Here is a 17597-nt window from a genome sequence, read left to right on the forward strand (position 1 = left end):
ACGAGACTATGCCACGTGGGTAAGTCAATGAAAATATTCCGGGCGCATTATTATTGCCTTTGTTTCTGCTTATTGAAGTTAAAGGCATTGATCCATCTGATAGAGAATGAAGTAAACAGTATGTACTGAGAGAGAAAGCTCCTACCTGATTCTGGTTAGATCTGATAAAGTTAGATCTTTTGCTATTTTAAGTATTTACTACTGGTCCAGCTGAACATGGCATTGCAAGCGTCTAGGCTTTGATGGCATTTTGCTGATAGGCATCCAGTAGAAGGAAGAGGGTTACCTTTTGCAGTGTGCTTCAGATACCGCTGTCAATATTTTGGGCTCCAATTTTCCTGAACTTTATAAACTGAATTTCCAAGTATGGTAACCATTAGAGAAGAAGCAGCATTTAAAAAGTAGTTCTTTAAAGTCATCATCAAAATTCAGTCCTGCTGCCAGCATTTGAACAGGTGCTAGTGTTAAGAGCATCCTTAAAGGATGATGTAGTTGCTTTGCAGTTTGGAAGTTTCAAATGTGAAAAAATCCTGTCCTAATTTGTAGCTTCTGCAGAAGTGTCATTCATTTTGTGTTTAATAAGAAAATGTAATTATTTTGTGACCTTTGAGCATACGCCCTATTTGTGTACCAGTATGCGCTGTGCGTCCACGTAGAGAAGCAACTTGGCCTGTCGTATCAGGGCTGTCCATGTAAATAATGTGGAGGTGCTCTGTGCAAAGAGGAATGAGAAGCAGGAAACCTCTGTCCACTTATCTTAAGACTTGGGAATCTTGCCTTAAAAACAGGGTCTGGCCCTAAAGGGCTGTCTTTGTGTCCAGGAGGCGTCTGACTGGACTTGCCTTTGTGCAGCTAACACAAAAGATTAAATCTTGATTTCTTTCCAATCATAAACCATAACCTATGCTGCACTAAAAAAAAAAATCTTTTTTCTGATCTGCATATAATTTTGGAATAAAGAAGTGCAAATAAGCTGAATTTTAAATACACAGAGCGTCCTATTTTTTCAGCATATGTATATGCAATTGCAGCTCTGCGGTTGTGCATCTGATCCAGAAAAATTTTGTATCAGCCTGTAGAGATTTTTGTTTAACTCTTTGTGTATGTCTGTAATTGCACGGGCAAACCCGGCTCACGCTGGTACTACTCGCTCTGGGGAACGCAGGTTTCGGCAGGAGCATCTTTCCTTACTTCCCCTGCAAAACCCTAAGCAACTTTAAAACCTACCTTGGAGATGGTTGCAGGCGGGGGAAGGGAAGGGTAAAGGCTGGAAGCTGAGAGCCCAGTCCTCGAAGGAAAGAGCCGGCCCCGTCTGCAGGATGATTTTTGGCATTCCACCTTAAAAACAAGCCCGGCGCTGGGAAGGAGAGCGGGGCTGCCAGCCGGGAGCCGGGAGCCGGGTGCCGGGTACCGGGTGCCGGCAGGGCTGCCCGCTCTGCCTCCTGCCTGCCCGGGAGCGGGGCGAGCTCGGGGAGCGCCGCGGTGCCGCGGCCCCGGGCGGCGGCGGGGCGATGGCCGAGGCGAGCGGGCGGCGGGGCGGGCGGCGGGCCGGCAGGAATGCGGTAAGGCTCCGGGCCCGGCGTGCTGCAGCGCCCAAGGACGGGGCGGCCGCATCGCGGCGGCGAGAGGCCTTCGCCTGCCGGGGGGGGGCCGGCGGGGTCGGGAGGCGAGACGGGCCGGGGCGGGTTCCCCGGGCGGCGCGGGGCGTTGGTTGTCAGCCCCATCCTGCGTGCGGCAGCGGCCGGGCTCTGCTCGCGGGCCCGGGAGCGCTGCCCGCGGGGCCGCCGCTGCCGCCGCCGCCGCCCCTGCCCCTGCCCCTGCGAAGCGCCGCGGGCAGCGCTGCCCGGGCTGCGCCCGCAGCGGGGAAAGCCTCTGGCCGGGGGCCGGGCGGAATTCGTGCCCCGGCCGCGCTAACGGCATCTTTGGGGGTGAATTATGCGGGCGGCTAAAACAAAGGTAGCGGAGCGCTGTGGAGTTTCATTTTGGCTCCGGGGGAGGTTAAAGCTCAAATTAGCAGTACCTGGCATTTCGTTGTATGACTTTTCCTTGAAGGGACGGCAGAAAGTCATTCACTTCAGCACCTGTGTTGGAGCCGTAGCTGCAACCTCCATTGCTCAGAAACAAACTTGCTGGCAGACACTACTTTTCCTTTACATTTATTGATTTCCAACCTCATGAACGTCCCAGTGAACTGCAGGGAAGAATATTCTCTGAAAATTGGATTCCTAAAATTAGGGAAAAAAGATCACATTAAATGCGTCAGGATGAGATATTCATTAAGGAGGTAATAACTGTGATGCTCTCAATGCATGCCCCTTCTTGTGCTTCATTAGCCCAGTGCGTCTGCATTGATTTTATCAGGGCTATCTGCGTGGTGATAGGTGAGCGTGTATTTAAACAAGTTGCTGAACTGGGGCCTTAAGGTATACACATTTGTGTCCTCAGAAGGGAGGAATGTTCTGAGCGTGGTCTTTGGTCAGTGAGATAGTTAATAGTAGTGAACTGTTGCCAACTGCCTGATTTAGTGGAGTTGCGCTGATAGTTTTCTGTCTTTCCTGATAATGCTGCAGAGGCATAGCAGAGGGCAAAGGCTTTAGAGGGCTCTTTTAGGTGTTTCGTTACATAAAACCAAGTTTATCAAATGCACAAGATTCCTTTTAGTGTTATAAATAATACGATAAAACATAAGGCAAGATTAAGGACCCTTTTGTCTTTGCTTTCTTGAATGTATCATGGGGAAGGGCTTTTTTTCCAGCAGTACCTTCAGTATCAATAGAGTTCGGTTTGTAGGTAAGTTCTCTACACTTCAGCCCCTAGAAGAACTAGAGTTACAGCAGTGATTAAAAAAGATATAGTCCCTCAGGAATGTTATCCCTGATGAATTATTGATCTTTTCATATATATATATTAAAAAATATATATTTTTAACATTTTATCCTTCCTCTTAAGTCTGTAAGAGGGCACGGGACATGGTTTGATTGGTGGCTGTCTTTCTGCAAGCTTATTTTTTGTCTAGTTTGTTTTTTCCATGCTTGAAATATATTAGGTATCATTTGCAAAGCTGTATTTCTTGGTTTTTTGGCTACTCATACAGAAGTGCTGACCTTGATCTCATATGTATAAGATCAGCTGAAAAATCCCCAAACACTTTCAAAACTGAATGGAAGTCAAATTACCTGTCCTGGAAACCCAGCTACCTCTGCGGTGAAACATATCAAGGAGGTAGAGGGATACAGTTGTGTGTGTATAGGACATAAAGTTGTATCAAAGAAGAATTTGCCCGTGGTGGATGTGGCAGACGGATTTGAGTGCCAGGGTACAGTCTCTTCTTGTCTGTTGTGTGGAACGTGTTGGCATCCTGCATTCACGAAACCGAAGGTGTCCAAAGGCACCTTTGCTCTCAGAAAGGCACTTCACACCTTATTGCTATTGCAGTGTAGTTTTGGCAGGCGGCTCTGCTTGCCTCCTGATTGCTGGTCCATCTTCCTGGAGCTGTGGGTTTCCTGCCCAAGGGCTCATAGCAGAAGACATTAAAAGTCTACAGCTTCCTGTTGGGCGATATGGTTTGGAGACCCAGGCCCTTCCTCCAAGGAGTCTGCTCTGCGCACAAAGGGTGCACGTCAAAAAGGACTCGAAGGAGTAGGAGAGGGCAAAGCAGACTCATTTCTGCTTGAAGTGCCGAACAGGGTTAACGGGGACAGGGGATGGAGGGGGATAATGAGATAAGACCAAGGGAGGACATATCGCTGGCTCATTGTTCTTCTCAAAGATATTCCTGATGCATTTTTCAGGAGGGGGTCAAGGTAGGAGCCTAAATTTCAGAGACCTGAACACACTGTTGTGTTTCTGAGCTGGAAACAGTGACTTTCCCCGAACTCTGTGGGACTTCAGCATTGGATTCACCTACAATGGACTCATAACCATGCAGAAAGACCTAAAATTGCATCCTCCGAACTTCTTTAAAGCATTGTAAGACCATTGGCCTCACAAGGCTTTGGTTCAGGTCAGTTTGAGCCATTAACGCCAGGGGTGCAGGGCCTGTCTTGGAGCAAAAGCATCCTATCCTTTGAGGTCTGCGGCTCGTGGTGGCTCCTTGGTGATATCTTTGAAACCTTCTTGGGGGATGCTACTGTTGTCCTGTCTGCAGAGAAATGCCCACTGGGAAATGACCAGGATGTAAAATGAGGCAAACAGGGACATGAGGGTGGACGTGAGGGAATGACACGTGACGGACTCACAGCTCTGCAGGGACGGGCATGACATTGCCGTGAACGCAGGCTGACAGGTCTTTTCCTGGGATGTCCTAGTGCCGTGGGACATGCCAGAGCATGAAGAGTGTCAAGGAGCCAGGTCAGCCAACAGGCCTGGAAGGAGCAATCACAGCATTTACTGGGTCCAACAGAGAGCCAGTGCGGTGAGGTGGAAGCAGCAGCCAGCTTCTCTGGGACCTGCTGGAGAATGAGTGTTGAGCTTGCCAGAGACTTTCCAGTGAAATATTAATGCTGTAAATTTTCAGTTCATTCAAAATGTCTACAAGGCTGTGCCAGTTCTGGTGGTGCTTTCCTCAGTGAAGGTTTTCTGCATCCCAGGCAGTGATTCTTCTCAATCTCAAAGTGAGGAATGACTCCAACTCCTCGGAGATATCCAGTAGCCTGTGGATGATTTTCTTTCTAGTAATATGGGAAGCTCAAGTTAAAAATCGTGAGCTGAGCAGGGTCTGCAAGATGGGCTTCTCTTCAGAGCTGTGTCTAGTAGCTGGGCTGTTGGAAGGCTTGCCTGTGGTTGTCTTGCAGGAGAGCTGATCTTCCTTGTAGAGCTAATTAAACAGGCATTGAAGCAGGGAGCTGAACCTGGATGTCCTGCAGACTCTCACCCACAGTTCTTGAGCAAGACCTGTCTCAGAGCTGTGAAGGTCTGGGGATCCCGTGGCCACGTTTAGACCTTTGGCTCATCTGCAGGATTGATGGGGTTGGAAGTTGGCTCCTTGGGTCTCGTGTGGCTGTAGCCATCGCTGTGTGTCTGGCAGCCATTTCAGAGACGTTGGGTGCTAACCAGGTGCTGTGTAATAGAGGTGCAGCACCCAGGGCTTGGAGCCAGCACAAACATCTGTTGTTTAATGGTTTTCTCTTGTTTCTAATGCCAAATCTTTGTCCCTGGCACCATTCTTGTTGACTTCCAAAGGGTATGAATTTGGCACTTCATTCACATTAATTTCTTTATTTTTTTTCTGCTCCTACTTAAAATAATAGCAGATCAATATATTGAATTTATGTGGCTTATTTGATCCTAAAAGTCACTGTCCGTTTCTGAGTGGAGTTGTGGGCAATGGAAGCCACAGCCTGACCTTTCCTAGAAAACATAGCAAATGAGTTACAATGCAGTTCATGGATGTCAGATCTCAACTGTAAATCATGGCTTTTTTGAACAACACTAATGCATGTTTATGGGAGTGATCTTCGTTTTGAAGGCATAGATTAAGTGCCCTGCAGTGCAAAATACCTAAACACGTTCATTACTCTCACCCTTGGTATTGATACTACTATCATCTTTCTTGGGCGTAATGGAGAAGTATAATATAATATAAGGAGGAATATATGGAGAAATGTAACCTGGCCTGGCAGGATCTCAGAGAAAAGCATATGTCTTAATTAGCTCAATTCTTTGCATCATGCGCTTATCCATAATTTAATGATATGACTCCTACTTTCTTAAAAATTCTTTTTCATTCTCAAGCACCCTTTTCACAGATCTATTTAAAAATGCACCTGCCAACCATATGCTTGTAAAAAGGCTCCGGCAGCGTAGACAGGAAATTCCAAATTCTTACCACAAATTAAATGTTGCCTGGTAATTACCAGGGACAAGAAGAGTATACTTGATGCAGTTATGGGATGATTAGTGAGTCTGGCAATAAATTTTGCTTCCCCAGTCTGTCTGTCATTCCCCTCAATGTTCCAGCCCTCTGTTCCCTGCTAGGTTGTAATTTCACTCCCCAGGTTATAATGCTGAACACAATATATAGTATTAAAGTTTATAATAAGTGGCCCTCCAAGGTGCATGGCTGAACTCCTGCCTGTTCCAAAGGGCAGTGGGACTGGACAATCCTCCTCCAGTTACGTCCCGTGTTGCTAAACCACTTACAGTGTCTCCCTCCTGTTTTGAAAATAAGAAAATGCTATCAGGGCAATCAGAAAAAAATACTAAGATCTGAACGATCTCCCCTCTTTTCAAGGCGTTTGAAAGCCATTGTTGGACCTGCCATGTCCCCAGGTTGAATGTCATCTCTGTTTCCTTGCAGGCATCTTTCCCAGGGAACCTGCACTTAGTGATGGTTCTCCGTCCCACGGGGTTTTTCCAGCGCACCTTCACTGACATTGGATTTCGGTTCAGTCAGGAGGATTTTCTACTCAAGTTACCGGTACGAGCGTGCAGAGGTGTTGTGCCTGTGTGTGATCGGAGGCTGCCCGTGCACCTCGGGTCGGGAGGGTGACGGTGACGCACTCTGCAGGCACCTATGTGAAGGGTAACTGGAGTGTCTCTGCCAGTAATGCCCTATTTCCACCAAATCTCTCTCCGCCAAATCTCTCCTGTAGCATTTTTCATCTCCCTTGTGCACAGTTTGCTCCCCACAGAGCGTGTCTGTGGTAGTGGGTGGTGGGCTTCTCAGCCTGTCCTCATCTCCCATGTAGGCTGCATGCCTCTCTGGAGGATAAACCATGCTCAGGAATTTGTTTAACGTCTGAAAAGTCGAAAGACGTGTCTGGTGAAGCTTTTGCTATGTATTCCACCCGTAATCGCCATTTTCATCTCAATGGAAACTGCATACTAACATCATGTTGGTATTTTTTTCTATAATAGCAACTGAAATGTTTTTATATTCTCAAGTCAAGTTTCCAAGACTTCTAAAGCCACCTTGATTATAGGACATAATGAGAATAATTAAGAGAAGAAAAGTACATTTATGGAATCTAAGATTGACGCAATTACAAACCCACAAAATAAACCAATGTTTTCCTTTAGGAAATAATGTGATTTTCACAAACTTTGCATTTTTCCACTGTAAAATGATTGTCATTTGCAGTTTTGAAAATTCATGACTTATCCCAGGGCAGATGGAGACACACAAAACTCATGAGTATATATTTATGTGAAATTGGCCAATACTTCATAACTTAATAAAATGTATGTATTTTTTTGAGATTACTGGTCCTCCCTTGCAGAAACCTGCATTACTTTTGCTTTCAGCTCTCTTCTGCAGTCAGACACTGCAGCATCTCACTGTGCTTTGCATTTAAGGAAGAAAGCACCTGGGAGGCTGGCTTACAAAAACTATCAGATACATCAAATAAAAGCCATGTTAAGCCATAAGCATAAGAAGAAAGCCACGCTGTAGAACAATATTTAGAGCAAACCCAATTTTTAGATACATAAAAGATTGATCTGTGTATGTCTTGGGGTGAAGTCATGATCACCCAGCTAACGGTGTTGCCTTGTTTGTAGGTTGTTATGTTGAGCTCGGTTAGTGACCTGCTGACGTACATTGATGAACAGCAACTAACTCCGGAGTTTGGAGGTACCCTGGAGTACTGCCACAGCGAGTGGGTCATCTTCAGGACTGTACGTACCGGGGCTGAGCACTGAGCTCTTGGGTGCTTGGGATCGACTGAGGAAGGTTTTCTGTAAGGCAATGAGCAATGGGTAGCTGAAAGTAACCCCTGAAGCCAACTACATTTCCTTGATCAGATTTGCAAAGGAATCAAGTGGCGTTAGGCACTTGATGGGTTTGTAAGGGAACTGGATGATTAACTCCCTCAGGCTCCTTTTGAAACTGCTCCCAAAAGATCTGTCTTTTTAAGTCTTTATTAAAATTCCCTTAATAGTAGATACAAAATGGGCTTTTTTTTTTTTAATAATGGTTGCTTCATGTGATTAATATCACAAATGTGTTTGGTAACCAGAGCAATGAGACTGCTCTCTGCATACTGACTGAAGGCAGAGAATTCAGAAAATTTCCTATTATTTTTTTTTTCTTTGCAAGAATTTTCCTTTAATATTGCCAGGAATCAGGCATTTAACTCCCTGAGTTGTGCCTTGCCATGTGTTTCTATGCTTCCTGTACACTCTTAGTTTTCACTGGGACTTTGTCTCCCAGATTAATGGCAGTTTGGATTCCCAGGTATCTTCCCAACAAATCAAAGCACTAATGAAAAATGTATCAGACATCCTAATGCCCCTTGTGCTGCAACATCATCCACACCAGCAGATGTGGAGCTCAGTATAAAGACAAAAGCACAAGACATTGTAGCTGGAATAACTCAAGCTGTTGCTTGTGCCATTAACTTTGTGCCAGTTTATACTGATGCACTGCCAAATTAATGAATTTTTTAAATTTTTGGCTCTTAGTTTTGTTCTTTTGCATGATGTGTTAAAGCGATAACATCATAGCTCTCACACTTGGAGGCAAAAATGACAAAATGAATGACAAGAAATGTTAGGGTTAATCTAAGAAAAGGATGAGTTTCTAGACCATAGCTGCATATGGTAGATAAATGTCCATATGAAAAACCTCTCTCAAAACGCCCTTGTAGTGTGCTCATAAAACATTTCCTGAAATTTCCATGGAAAATACGTGCTGTTTAAAGAAAATGTAAATGTGTTCTGTTACATTTGAGTTTATTAACCCGTTCCCAAGAGCAGAGCCGGAGCTCTTCGTGTGTCCTCCAGGGGACGAGGTTTCAAGCCCCAGCAAGGCTGTGTCCTCTGCTTTTGCAGTGATTTGCTGCCAGCTGAGCAGGAGACCGGCAGCTCCTTGCTGATCCAGTCACCCGGTCGCAGTCCGGGCTGCGAGCGGCTTTGCACTCTTCCCCTCCTGCAACCAGTGGGAAGATCAGAGCGAAGAGCGGGGCTGGGAGAGCCCCACCTCACCCCGTGGCGTGGGAGCCGTCTGGCGTCCAGAGCTCCCAGTGGCTGGCTGGGATGTGCTGGGGAGGTTCCAGCAGCCCTCTCTGCCATCCCACTGTCTCCAGTTTGTCTCCGGCACGCTGCTGCTTAGCTCCCTCCTTTGTCCTCTTGGCGAAGCTGTGGATGATGTGGCCGTGGTGCCGGGCTGCCTTGTAACCCGCCATTTGGGCTTGCAAAGCTGGAAACGTCCATCACCAGGAAGCCAAACACATCTCCAAAGCCTTACTGCCCGGAGGTGGTTCACAGTGTGGGTTAACCAGAGAAGGAAGATAGAAGAGGAATTACAGGAATATGTGATATGGATCCTATGGTGGCTTCTGCTATAGACCTCCAATACATGCTAGGAAAAATCTCAGAGTGCACAAGAACAGGCAGCAGAAAACAAAGCATGAGGTATCTCTGCCCAATACTATCCTTATTTAAGTCCCTGTTGTGGATTCAAACTGCACTAAAAGCCACCCGGCCATGTGTTGGTGGCCACTAGCTAATGCAGCACAGCACACATCAGCTCCGTCTGCAGTAGACATCCCACCCACCTCTCTCAGAGCAAGCTGTTGGGCTCCCCTGCAGATCTCAGCCTTGGCTCTTCACTCCCTCTTAATGAGCTGTAGGAATATTCTAAATCCCAAGCTGATTGCAATTATTGTCTCCCACCAGGCAATAGAGAGTTTTGCACTAACCGTGAAGGAAATTGCACAGATGTTACAATCCTTTGGCACGGAGCTGGCAGAGACCGAGCTACCGGACGACATGTATTCCATCGAGCGCATCCTGGCCCTGCGCACGGAAAAGTACTACCAGCTCAAGGTAAGTCTCAGCAGCAGCTCTGCCACGTGTTTCCAGCCCCTGTTTGCGCAGCAAGATGGGATTTCTGGGGTTTGACTGCTTGTTTGTTTGGTGCCCGCTCCTCCTTCCCTCCCATGCATGTGTACGTGTCGACAGACAAAATAAAACACAGCATGACTATTTCTATATGTTACCCTTACACTTGCCATCCACTCAAGTAAATACCCTGCCAGCATCCAGCAAACTGTCTCAGCTGCCGCCTCCTTACTGGCTGCAGAAGTTGGTGTCTGTAGCGTGCTCCTCCTGTGGGCTTTACACATCTCGCTGGCAGGAGGGTGGGTGGGAGGCTTCGTCACCTGTGGGTTCGTGCCCCCGGTGGGGTTCCCTCTGCTTCACCCCCACGGCTGGAGGAAGCTGCACGCAAAGATCATGGGCGGGTCTGGAGGGATGGTTTGTCCCCAGGTCCCTCCGCCTGATGTGGCTTCCCCAGGGGAGCTTGGGGAACGGTGCTGGAGAGCATCTAAGGTGAAGATTTCTTGTGAGCATGTGGTACAGAGCATTCATGATGTGATCCCTGTCTTCACGTGAGCCTTCATGCTTCGTCTTAAACAACATTCGTGTCTTTAATATTTTAAGATTTATTTTCAACTGTTTGTGGTTGTGATTACAATTATAGGAGCTAGTGGAAGCTTTAGTGCAGCCAGCTGCTGCTCCGTCAAGCTGTTGTCTTTGCTGCTCCTGCATCTTTCTGGGGACGGCACAGGCCTGTCCCCAAACCTGCACTTCAAAACGGTTCCCGTGTTAATAGCCGTGCTGTGTGGCTGAAGAATGAGTTCCTTTGCTTTGCAACAGGATTCGTTTACCTAAGTCCAAGGCGTGTATCTATTTTCATTTATCATCATTTGTCATTCACGTGATAGTGAGTTCCTAGAAGGCTGCCTGTACAAAACAGACAAAATGACATCCAAAGTGTGCTGTGTGTAGGCATAAATGTATGTGCCTATGTATAGAAAGTATCATTATAGATACTGCCAATAGTCTTTTATTTCTTCTTTGAAAATGAAGACGGCTGTAGCATAAAACAGCAGCTACGTATATTGCAATATGACTTAGTGACTTAAACTTCATCCTTAGGACTATAGCCAAAGCGTAGGGGGCAAATATCGGCTACACAATGTAGTCCTGTATATAAACCAGTCAGTAATACACACTTTCCTCTGTGGAGAAATAAAACATGTCATGTGTTTTCATTTGCATATAAAGCACAGCAGCAGTCAGTACAAGGCATCTGTTGCTTTTAATGCCTCGCCTATTAATTTCAAATATCAAAACCACTCGTTGGCTTTTGACTGAAACGAAGTCCATTGGCTTTTTTCTTTTGTTCCTTCTAAGACCATGAAGGATGAAAGCAGATGAGAAACTGTGCACAGATTGTGGTGACAGCAAGACATGGGATCCTTGTATCTCTCATGACAACCCCAAGATTGGTACAGCTGATTCCTGAATTCAAATAATGAGTTGATCAGAATAATTTATGTAGCTGTGATACTGAACAGAAGCTGGTTGCAAACACAATGAAAAAATGACAGAAATTAATTAAACAGAGTAACTAAGAAATTAACCTCTTTGATATACTGAACGGGAAAAAATCAAGTTAACACCTGTTTGACAGTCAGGCTACTTTGTCATACGTATAATGAAAGGCTTTGAATCAAAAGGGGAACGCAGGGCTCTGGAGGGTGAGATGTAAGAGGATGAAATAACAGCCACCTGCAGTCTAAAGCATGCTGCATAATTCCTTTTCCCTTTTGAGTCTCCTGGATGTGGTAGTATCAAAAGGAGCTGGGGTTTTTGCCTTGTGGTCATCTTCCCTGATGTTTTAGTGACAGGGATGCAAACCGGCAGCGGACACTTGGTGTGTGGGAGAGGAGAAGCTCCTGCGGCTGTGTCCTCCTGCTCCTGGGCTGCTGCCCTGAAGACGCTGTTATGGTTAGGTTGCTGTGAGCTATCTGGGGCAGGCAGACGTTTAAGCAAGTCTGTGCTTTCTGAATCTTCTCCCTAAAGTGGTTTTGCCATTGTTTCTCTGGCAATAGAAACCCAGCCATCTCCTAGGATGGGCTCTTACTCCTCCAGGAGTTGGCTATCCAACGGAGCCATGCACAGGTCTCTCCTTCAGGGCTTCTCCCAACTCAGTTCATCAGCCACACCTATTTTCTCCTTCCTTCTCACCTCTGTGTTTGGTCTCTATTTTCTGAAAATAATTGACTAAATGCACCTGTTTGCTTTGGGGCTGAGCCCAACAGGGCACAAAGCAGCTCAGCTGATGTTAATGAACACTTGAAGGGTTTAAATTTTCAGTAAGTGGAGGTTACATTGGAAGTGCTGACTTGCCTCTATATGCAGAGGCTCTAGTAAGTGGTGCCGTGTGGTCTCAGTCCCAGCTTTGTCCCTCTATGGGATGCTCTTCTGGCAGCCTCTTGTGATGGCCTTGATGGAGAAGCACAGCCTCCAAGCTGCAGAAATACTTGCTTGAATACATGAAGTTGTAGATAGGTATCTAATACAAACCCACCTGCTCACCAAGAGAGACTTGCGGTAGTGCTGTCCTCCTGCCTCCGGAATAATTTTGTGGCCTGATGTTTTCACACGTGCCAGTTTCCACCCAGCCTGGCAACCAGTCCGTGGTTCAGCCTCCTCCAGCTCCAGGGGGTAACCCCACGTTAAGGGGGCTAAAACATCTGCTGGGAGTCCTTTGGTCTGATGGATACTGCTGCTTCATTTCATACAGGGAAACTAAGGCAGGAGAAACACGAAATGCCTTATCCTTACCTCACAAAAAGTAGCCTGAATCAGAAATGTTTTGCATTATACAGGAAGATATTACAGCAGTCACAAAAGAGGGAAACTTGCTTTTGAGCAGTTTTGAAGAGCCTGACTGCGGGGAATGCAGTCAGGACCAACACCGCGAGAGGCCTGGGGACTGGGAGACTGTCAATCGGTGAGTGCACGACGTTCCTAATTTGCCTCATGTTTAAGTGGAAACACTCAAGTTATTTAAGTGTAGATGTGTTGTTTAGGTCACCTATCAAACAGGTAAAGACAAAGATACCAGACCCATCAAATTGCCGGGTGACTTCTGTCAAACGACTTTGACCTCCTCTGATTCCCGCCCCCCCCCCAGATTTGATGAGGCTGTGGAGCAGATGCAGGGTTCTCCCATGCCAGGCTCCCAGGTATTATTCAGATAAATGGAGATAGCAACAGCTGCTTCACACAGGTGCTGTCATCTGCAGTGATGATTTCATTAAAATTCTCTCTGAGATCTTCATAATCATATATACACATCTGTTGACTTCTTATGAGAGCTTGGGTCCAGAAGACCTGAATAGGTGATCTCTAGGGCTTGTCCATCTCTGCTTGTCCTCTGTTTGCAAATTTTTCCAATCCTGTCCTTTTTCTGTGCTCAAGGTTACTTGGCCAACTGCATGAGATGGAGACTGCTTTTGATGGCTTCTGGGAAAAACATCAGTTAAAAATGGAGCAATATTTACAACTGTGGAAGTTTGAGCAAAGTTTTCAAGAGGTATGATCAGATGCACTTCTGTTGGCAGAAGGAAGAGTTGGAGATGAAAAGGAGGGAAGAGGAGAGAAATTTTTATGCTTTTTACTTTGAGAGTGTTTAATTTATGCTGCTGTTCCTTGACTCTGGCAGGGCTAGCTAGCTTGGGGAGACCACTGTGCTTCCTCATTCAGAGCTAATTTAGGTATCCCTGCCCTGCAGTCGCATAGATTTTGCTGATAGAAGCATCTTTGAATTTAGAAATTAGTTCTTGGATGCTAGTTTTATTATTGGATTTAGCAGTCTTAACTAAAGTGTGATTAATTTTGGTCTGAGAATGATTTTCTGCCTGTGCTTTGTATCCTTTTGCAGCAGTCTTCTTCTTTGTGTCTAGGTCAAGAATGCCATTGAATTTTTAACGGGTCAGCAAGCGGAGCTGCCCGACACTGGCGACAGTGTCCCCCAAGTAAAACAGAGGCTCAAGGACTTGGGTCATTTTGATGGTATGGCTCAGGTGAGATAATCTTTCACAGAAAGAGGCACTAATGAAACACAAGAGGCACATTCTGTATTTGTGGTAGGAGGTGTTTTCTGAAATTACCTGGTTCTGGTGTAATTCGTTGGTAAGTGGCTGCACAAAAGGATTGATTTTGTGTCTTTGCTCTGCACAGCAACGCTGTGATCACTCTGAAAGCCAGGAGCAGGATATTTAATTATCATAGTTAAAATAAATTGCTGAGCCACCATGAAAATCCAGAACAGATAAATGTCTGAACATAGGGGAGGCGTGGGAGTTAATGAGCTGGAAGAAGAATTATTTATATGTTAAGTGCTTTAGCAGCGCTAATAGGCAGAGACTTGTTACCAGGCACATGGAGAGGCAAAAAAGTTGCTATCTTGACGTGTCTGTGATTTGAACATAACATATGGATGAAGACTAAGAGATGTAGGGGAAGGAAGAGTGAAGAGAGATGATTCACAGGAGCCCAACTGGGGATGTGACTTCTGTAGCGGGATGTGCTTGGCAAGTGGGCCACGGTCAGTGGAGAAGTCCTGAGGGATCTGGACACAGTCCCCAGAGGCTTCTTTGAAACTAAGAGTCCTAGAGGAAAGGTCTAAGGCTTTTTGGCCATTTGGAAGAAATGTTTGTGGAGAGATGGAGGAGGAACAAAAGGCCAGGCAGACAGGGCGCAACAGGGAAGCAGTCCCAGCAGAAAGCCAGCCCTGGAGAAGACGTAACCATTACACTGACCAAGATGTGCAGACAAGATAGCGTGTTCTTTGCATCAAGCTTTGCTGCAAAGAGCCTGGTTTATTTTCACCATAAACCTTAACTGCTCGAATTCCTTTTCATGCTTATGAGCGTAGTGTGCCTAAACTGGACATCAGCTGCGGTTTTTTGAGAGTGCAGTTCCTGGAGACGGCAGCAATACATTGCCAGCAGCCATTCACAGCATTGCTAGTGTGGTGAAATACTGTTTTCTTCTTCATCCTCCTTTTGGATAGCAAAAGTTTTTTTTCCCAGATGATGGGTGCCATTTTATCCTGCGTAAGCCACCCATTCTGGCTACTCCTAATGGCAGTCATCTCCATGTGTACCTGAAATCTGGTAAGACAAGAAAGTGCATGTTGTTACGTGTAGATATTTTGGCATTATTTCAGTAAGTGTGCAATCCGTTCTCTTCCTTTCACTGAAGGATCTGATAGGGAAGGCTCAGGTGGTGATACTACACGGACACCAGCTAGCAGCAAATCATCACTACGCACTCAACTTAATTTGCCAGCAATGCAATGAGCTGCGGCACCATTCTGATGTCTTGTGTGATGAGATCAAAAGGAAGCAGATGCGGCTGCAGAAAACCTTGGATCTTCATACACGCCTTCAGCAGGTAGAGTTCAGAAACACAGTGCCCTGAGAAGTAGATAGTAGCTTCTTCATGCGGTTAGCCTCTCCGCTTCTTAGCTGGAAGCATCTGGAATTTGCAGCTTTGCTTCAACAGTTCATGGTAGGAAAGTGTTCCCCAGAGGCTGGAAGAGTGCTACACCCCTCACTTAGCTGGTTAAGTTAGCAAATAGATATCTGCTGGTGCTGTGAATAGTCAGCAGAAAGAGGTGGGCATCTCCAGGGGACAATTCAGAACACCAAAGTTCAGCTGCTGCTGTTGCTCGTGCTTTCATGGTGCATCCATGTATTAATTGACTTTTCAGGTTTTCGTACCCAGTGCAATAGAGGTAATGCTTTCAGATAAACTCCAGCCTTTTTTTGTTAGTGATTTATTAAGAATGAACATAGCTGACTGTAAAATAAGGTGACAGATTGGTAGATAGGCGCAGCTGCTGTGTGCTAGCATGAAAGTGGAGTCATGTGGCTCCAACACTCTTTGATATCTTAATCAGCATCAAAAATTCATTTAGGGAAGTTCATGCTAATTAGGCCAGAAGGCACACAACTGTAATATGCTTGAGGCCATTAAGAGAAATAGCAAAGTTTGACCCTGTTCCATTTCACTGTTTTGGGGGACTAGGGAACTTGGGGTTTTTTTCTCTGATGCTCCACTTCAATATTGCATTAATCTGTGGGGACAGATGATTCCTCGGCAGCATCTTGGCTGCTGGGCAGTGTCCTCTCCTGGGCTCCTTGCAGCCCTGGTTGGTGCTGGTGGTCTAGCCCATGGGCTCTGCTGGAGCACACCGTGGTCCTGCTCTCCACGGCTTTCCTTGCCATTCACAGCACTGGACGTCTTCTGTCGTTCTTGGCTGCAGCATCTTCTCACGCCTGTGCACGCCACAGTGTGCGAGTGCCAACTGAACCCCAGCCTGGCGTTCAGCTATTACCTGTGTATGTTAAATGTACAACTTTAAACTGCAATTTAAAATCCTTATTTTTTTAAAAGCATGAATGCATTTACTTTGATCATTTCTCACAGTCCAGGTCTGCCCTGAGCCAGGCGTTTATCTCAAGAAACCTGCTTGTCTCGTTGTAAACTCTGTAGTGCCCTCTTCAGCTTTCTGAGCTGGAGAAATAAAGATCTGCTTATCATTTGGTTCAACTATGCACTAAATAGTGCTTTTGTGTCAGCTATACCACTGGTTTTATCGAGGTACAAGTGGGAGCACATCTTGGCTGGGTATGTTGAGGACGGCAGTCACCCTCCAGAAAAAATGTGGCCTTTCTACTTTCGCATCAAAATGGAATAGTTGCTGAGCTCTTTAGGAGTACTAATTATCTCCATGTTGAAAATACAGATCGGGTAAATGATATTCCTCATGGGAACTTTGATTTAGTAGGGGTGCCGCTGATGGTCTCGCCTCCTGTGTTTACCCCGTGTTGTTACCAGGCTCTGCAGTGCTGTGATGAAGGTGCCTACCTGCTCGCCAACCAGCAGATGGATAAGTGCCAGTCTAAAGAAGGCGCTCAGAAAGCTCTCCAGGACATAGAAAGATTTCTTGAAAGCTCTTCAGCCTACTTAAACTATGATCCCCAAGCCCTACACTACGATTTTGAGTCAGTCTTAACATCTGAATTGAAGGTAAGCAACCCCTCCAGTTCCTTGCTACACAAGTAAAAAGCAAGATCAGACTGTGTTGTGGTGTTGTCAGCTTTATAGTCCTCTGTTTCAGGTCAAAGTGCAAAATAATGGCAGTTATTTGATCATGGGAGTCTTTTTCACTCTCTACAGTGCCAGATACAGTCAGTGCAGGTCAAGCTTGAAAACGTTCGAAGCATGTTTGAGAATCGGCAGTCGTGCTTCAAGAAGCTGTTGGATAAACACGTGCGGCCCATCCAGTTAGTAGCCCCTCGGCCAGAAAATCCACCAAGATCAAAATCACCATTATTCTCTCCTAAACATGGTAAAATATTTTATGTTTATGGTATTTTTGGATTATAATATTGCTTTGAGGCAGGAAGAGTGAGGCTAAGGAAGGTTTTAAGAAACCAGCTAGACCTTGCTGGCTGATACAGAGTTGTTGTGTAATGCTAAATGTATATGAGATGATTTATTATCTTTCAAATTTTTGTGTCTGGCTTCCCATAGCTGTGTGAAGAATGGGGCTGGTCGCTTGGTATTTATTTTCACTTCCTACTCAGTGAAAAAGAGAGCTGTAAACAGCAGATACTTCCAGTTCTGCTTTACTAGCATCCTACTGGGCTGAAAAATGGTGAATTAGTACTACAGGGGAAAAAGGGCAAGGTTTATAAACTTATTAGCATACCTATTCCCTGTGGCAGTCTCCATAACTGTCTTGAGCTGGAACCGACGTAAAGTTAGATTGATGTTTGCAAAGGAGC

The 17597-nt window shown here is 45.8% G+C and overlaps 1 protein-coding gene across 3 annotated transcripts in view; it reads left to right on the forward strand.

Annotated features, from left to right (window-relative positions):
• Positions 1-17597, forward strand: part of MCF2 (MCF.2 cell line derived transforming sequence) — a 60151-nt gene that overhangs the window by 19196 nt on the left and 23358 nt on the right. For 2 of the 3 annotated variants that reach the window (XR_012044751.1, XM_072877054.1), the window contains exons 5-13: positions 6299-6418; positions 7501-7617; positions 9619-9768; positions 12621-12745; positions 13216-13330; positions 13701-13820; positions 15004-15195; positions 16645-16836; positions 16987-17158. Coding sequence is in view for 2 of the 3 variants with exons in the window: in XM_072877054.1 (XP_072733155.1) it covers positions 6299-6418; positions 7501-7617; positions 9619-9768; positions 12621-12745; positions 13216-13330; positions 13701-13820; positions 15004-15195; positions 16645-16836; positions 16987-17158 (1303 nt within the window). In the remaining variant the exon portion in view is untranslated. Of the gene's footprint in view, positions 1-1351; positions 1563-6298; positions 6419-7500; positions 7618-9618; positions 9769-12620; positions 12746-13215; positions 13331-13700; positions 13821-15003; positions 15196-16644; positions 16837-16986; positions 17159-17597 lie in introns of those variants that run through there. The other variant, XM_072877055.1, reaches the window with a different exon arrangement.

This window comes from Ciconia boyciana, chromosome 12 (assembly GCF_034638445.1).
Source record: "Ciconia boyciana chromosome 12, ASM3463844v1, whole genome shotgun sequence".
Lineage (NCBI taxonomy): Eukaryota > Metazoa > Chordata > Aves > Ciconiiformes > Ciconiidae > Ciconia > Ciconia boyciana.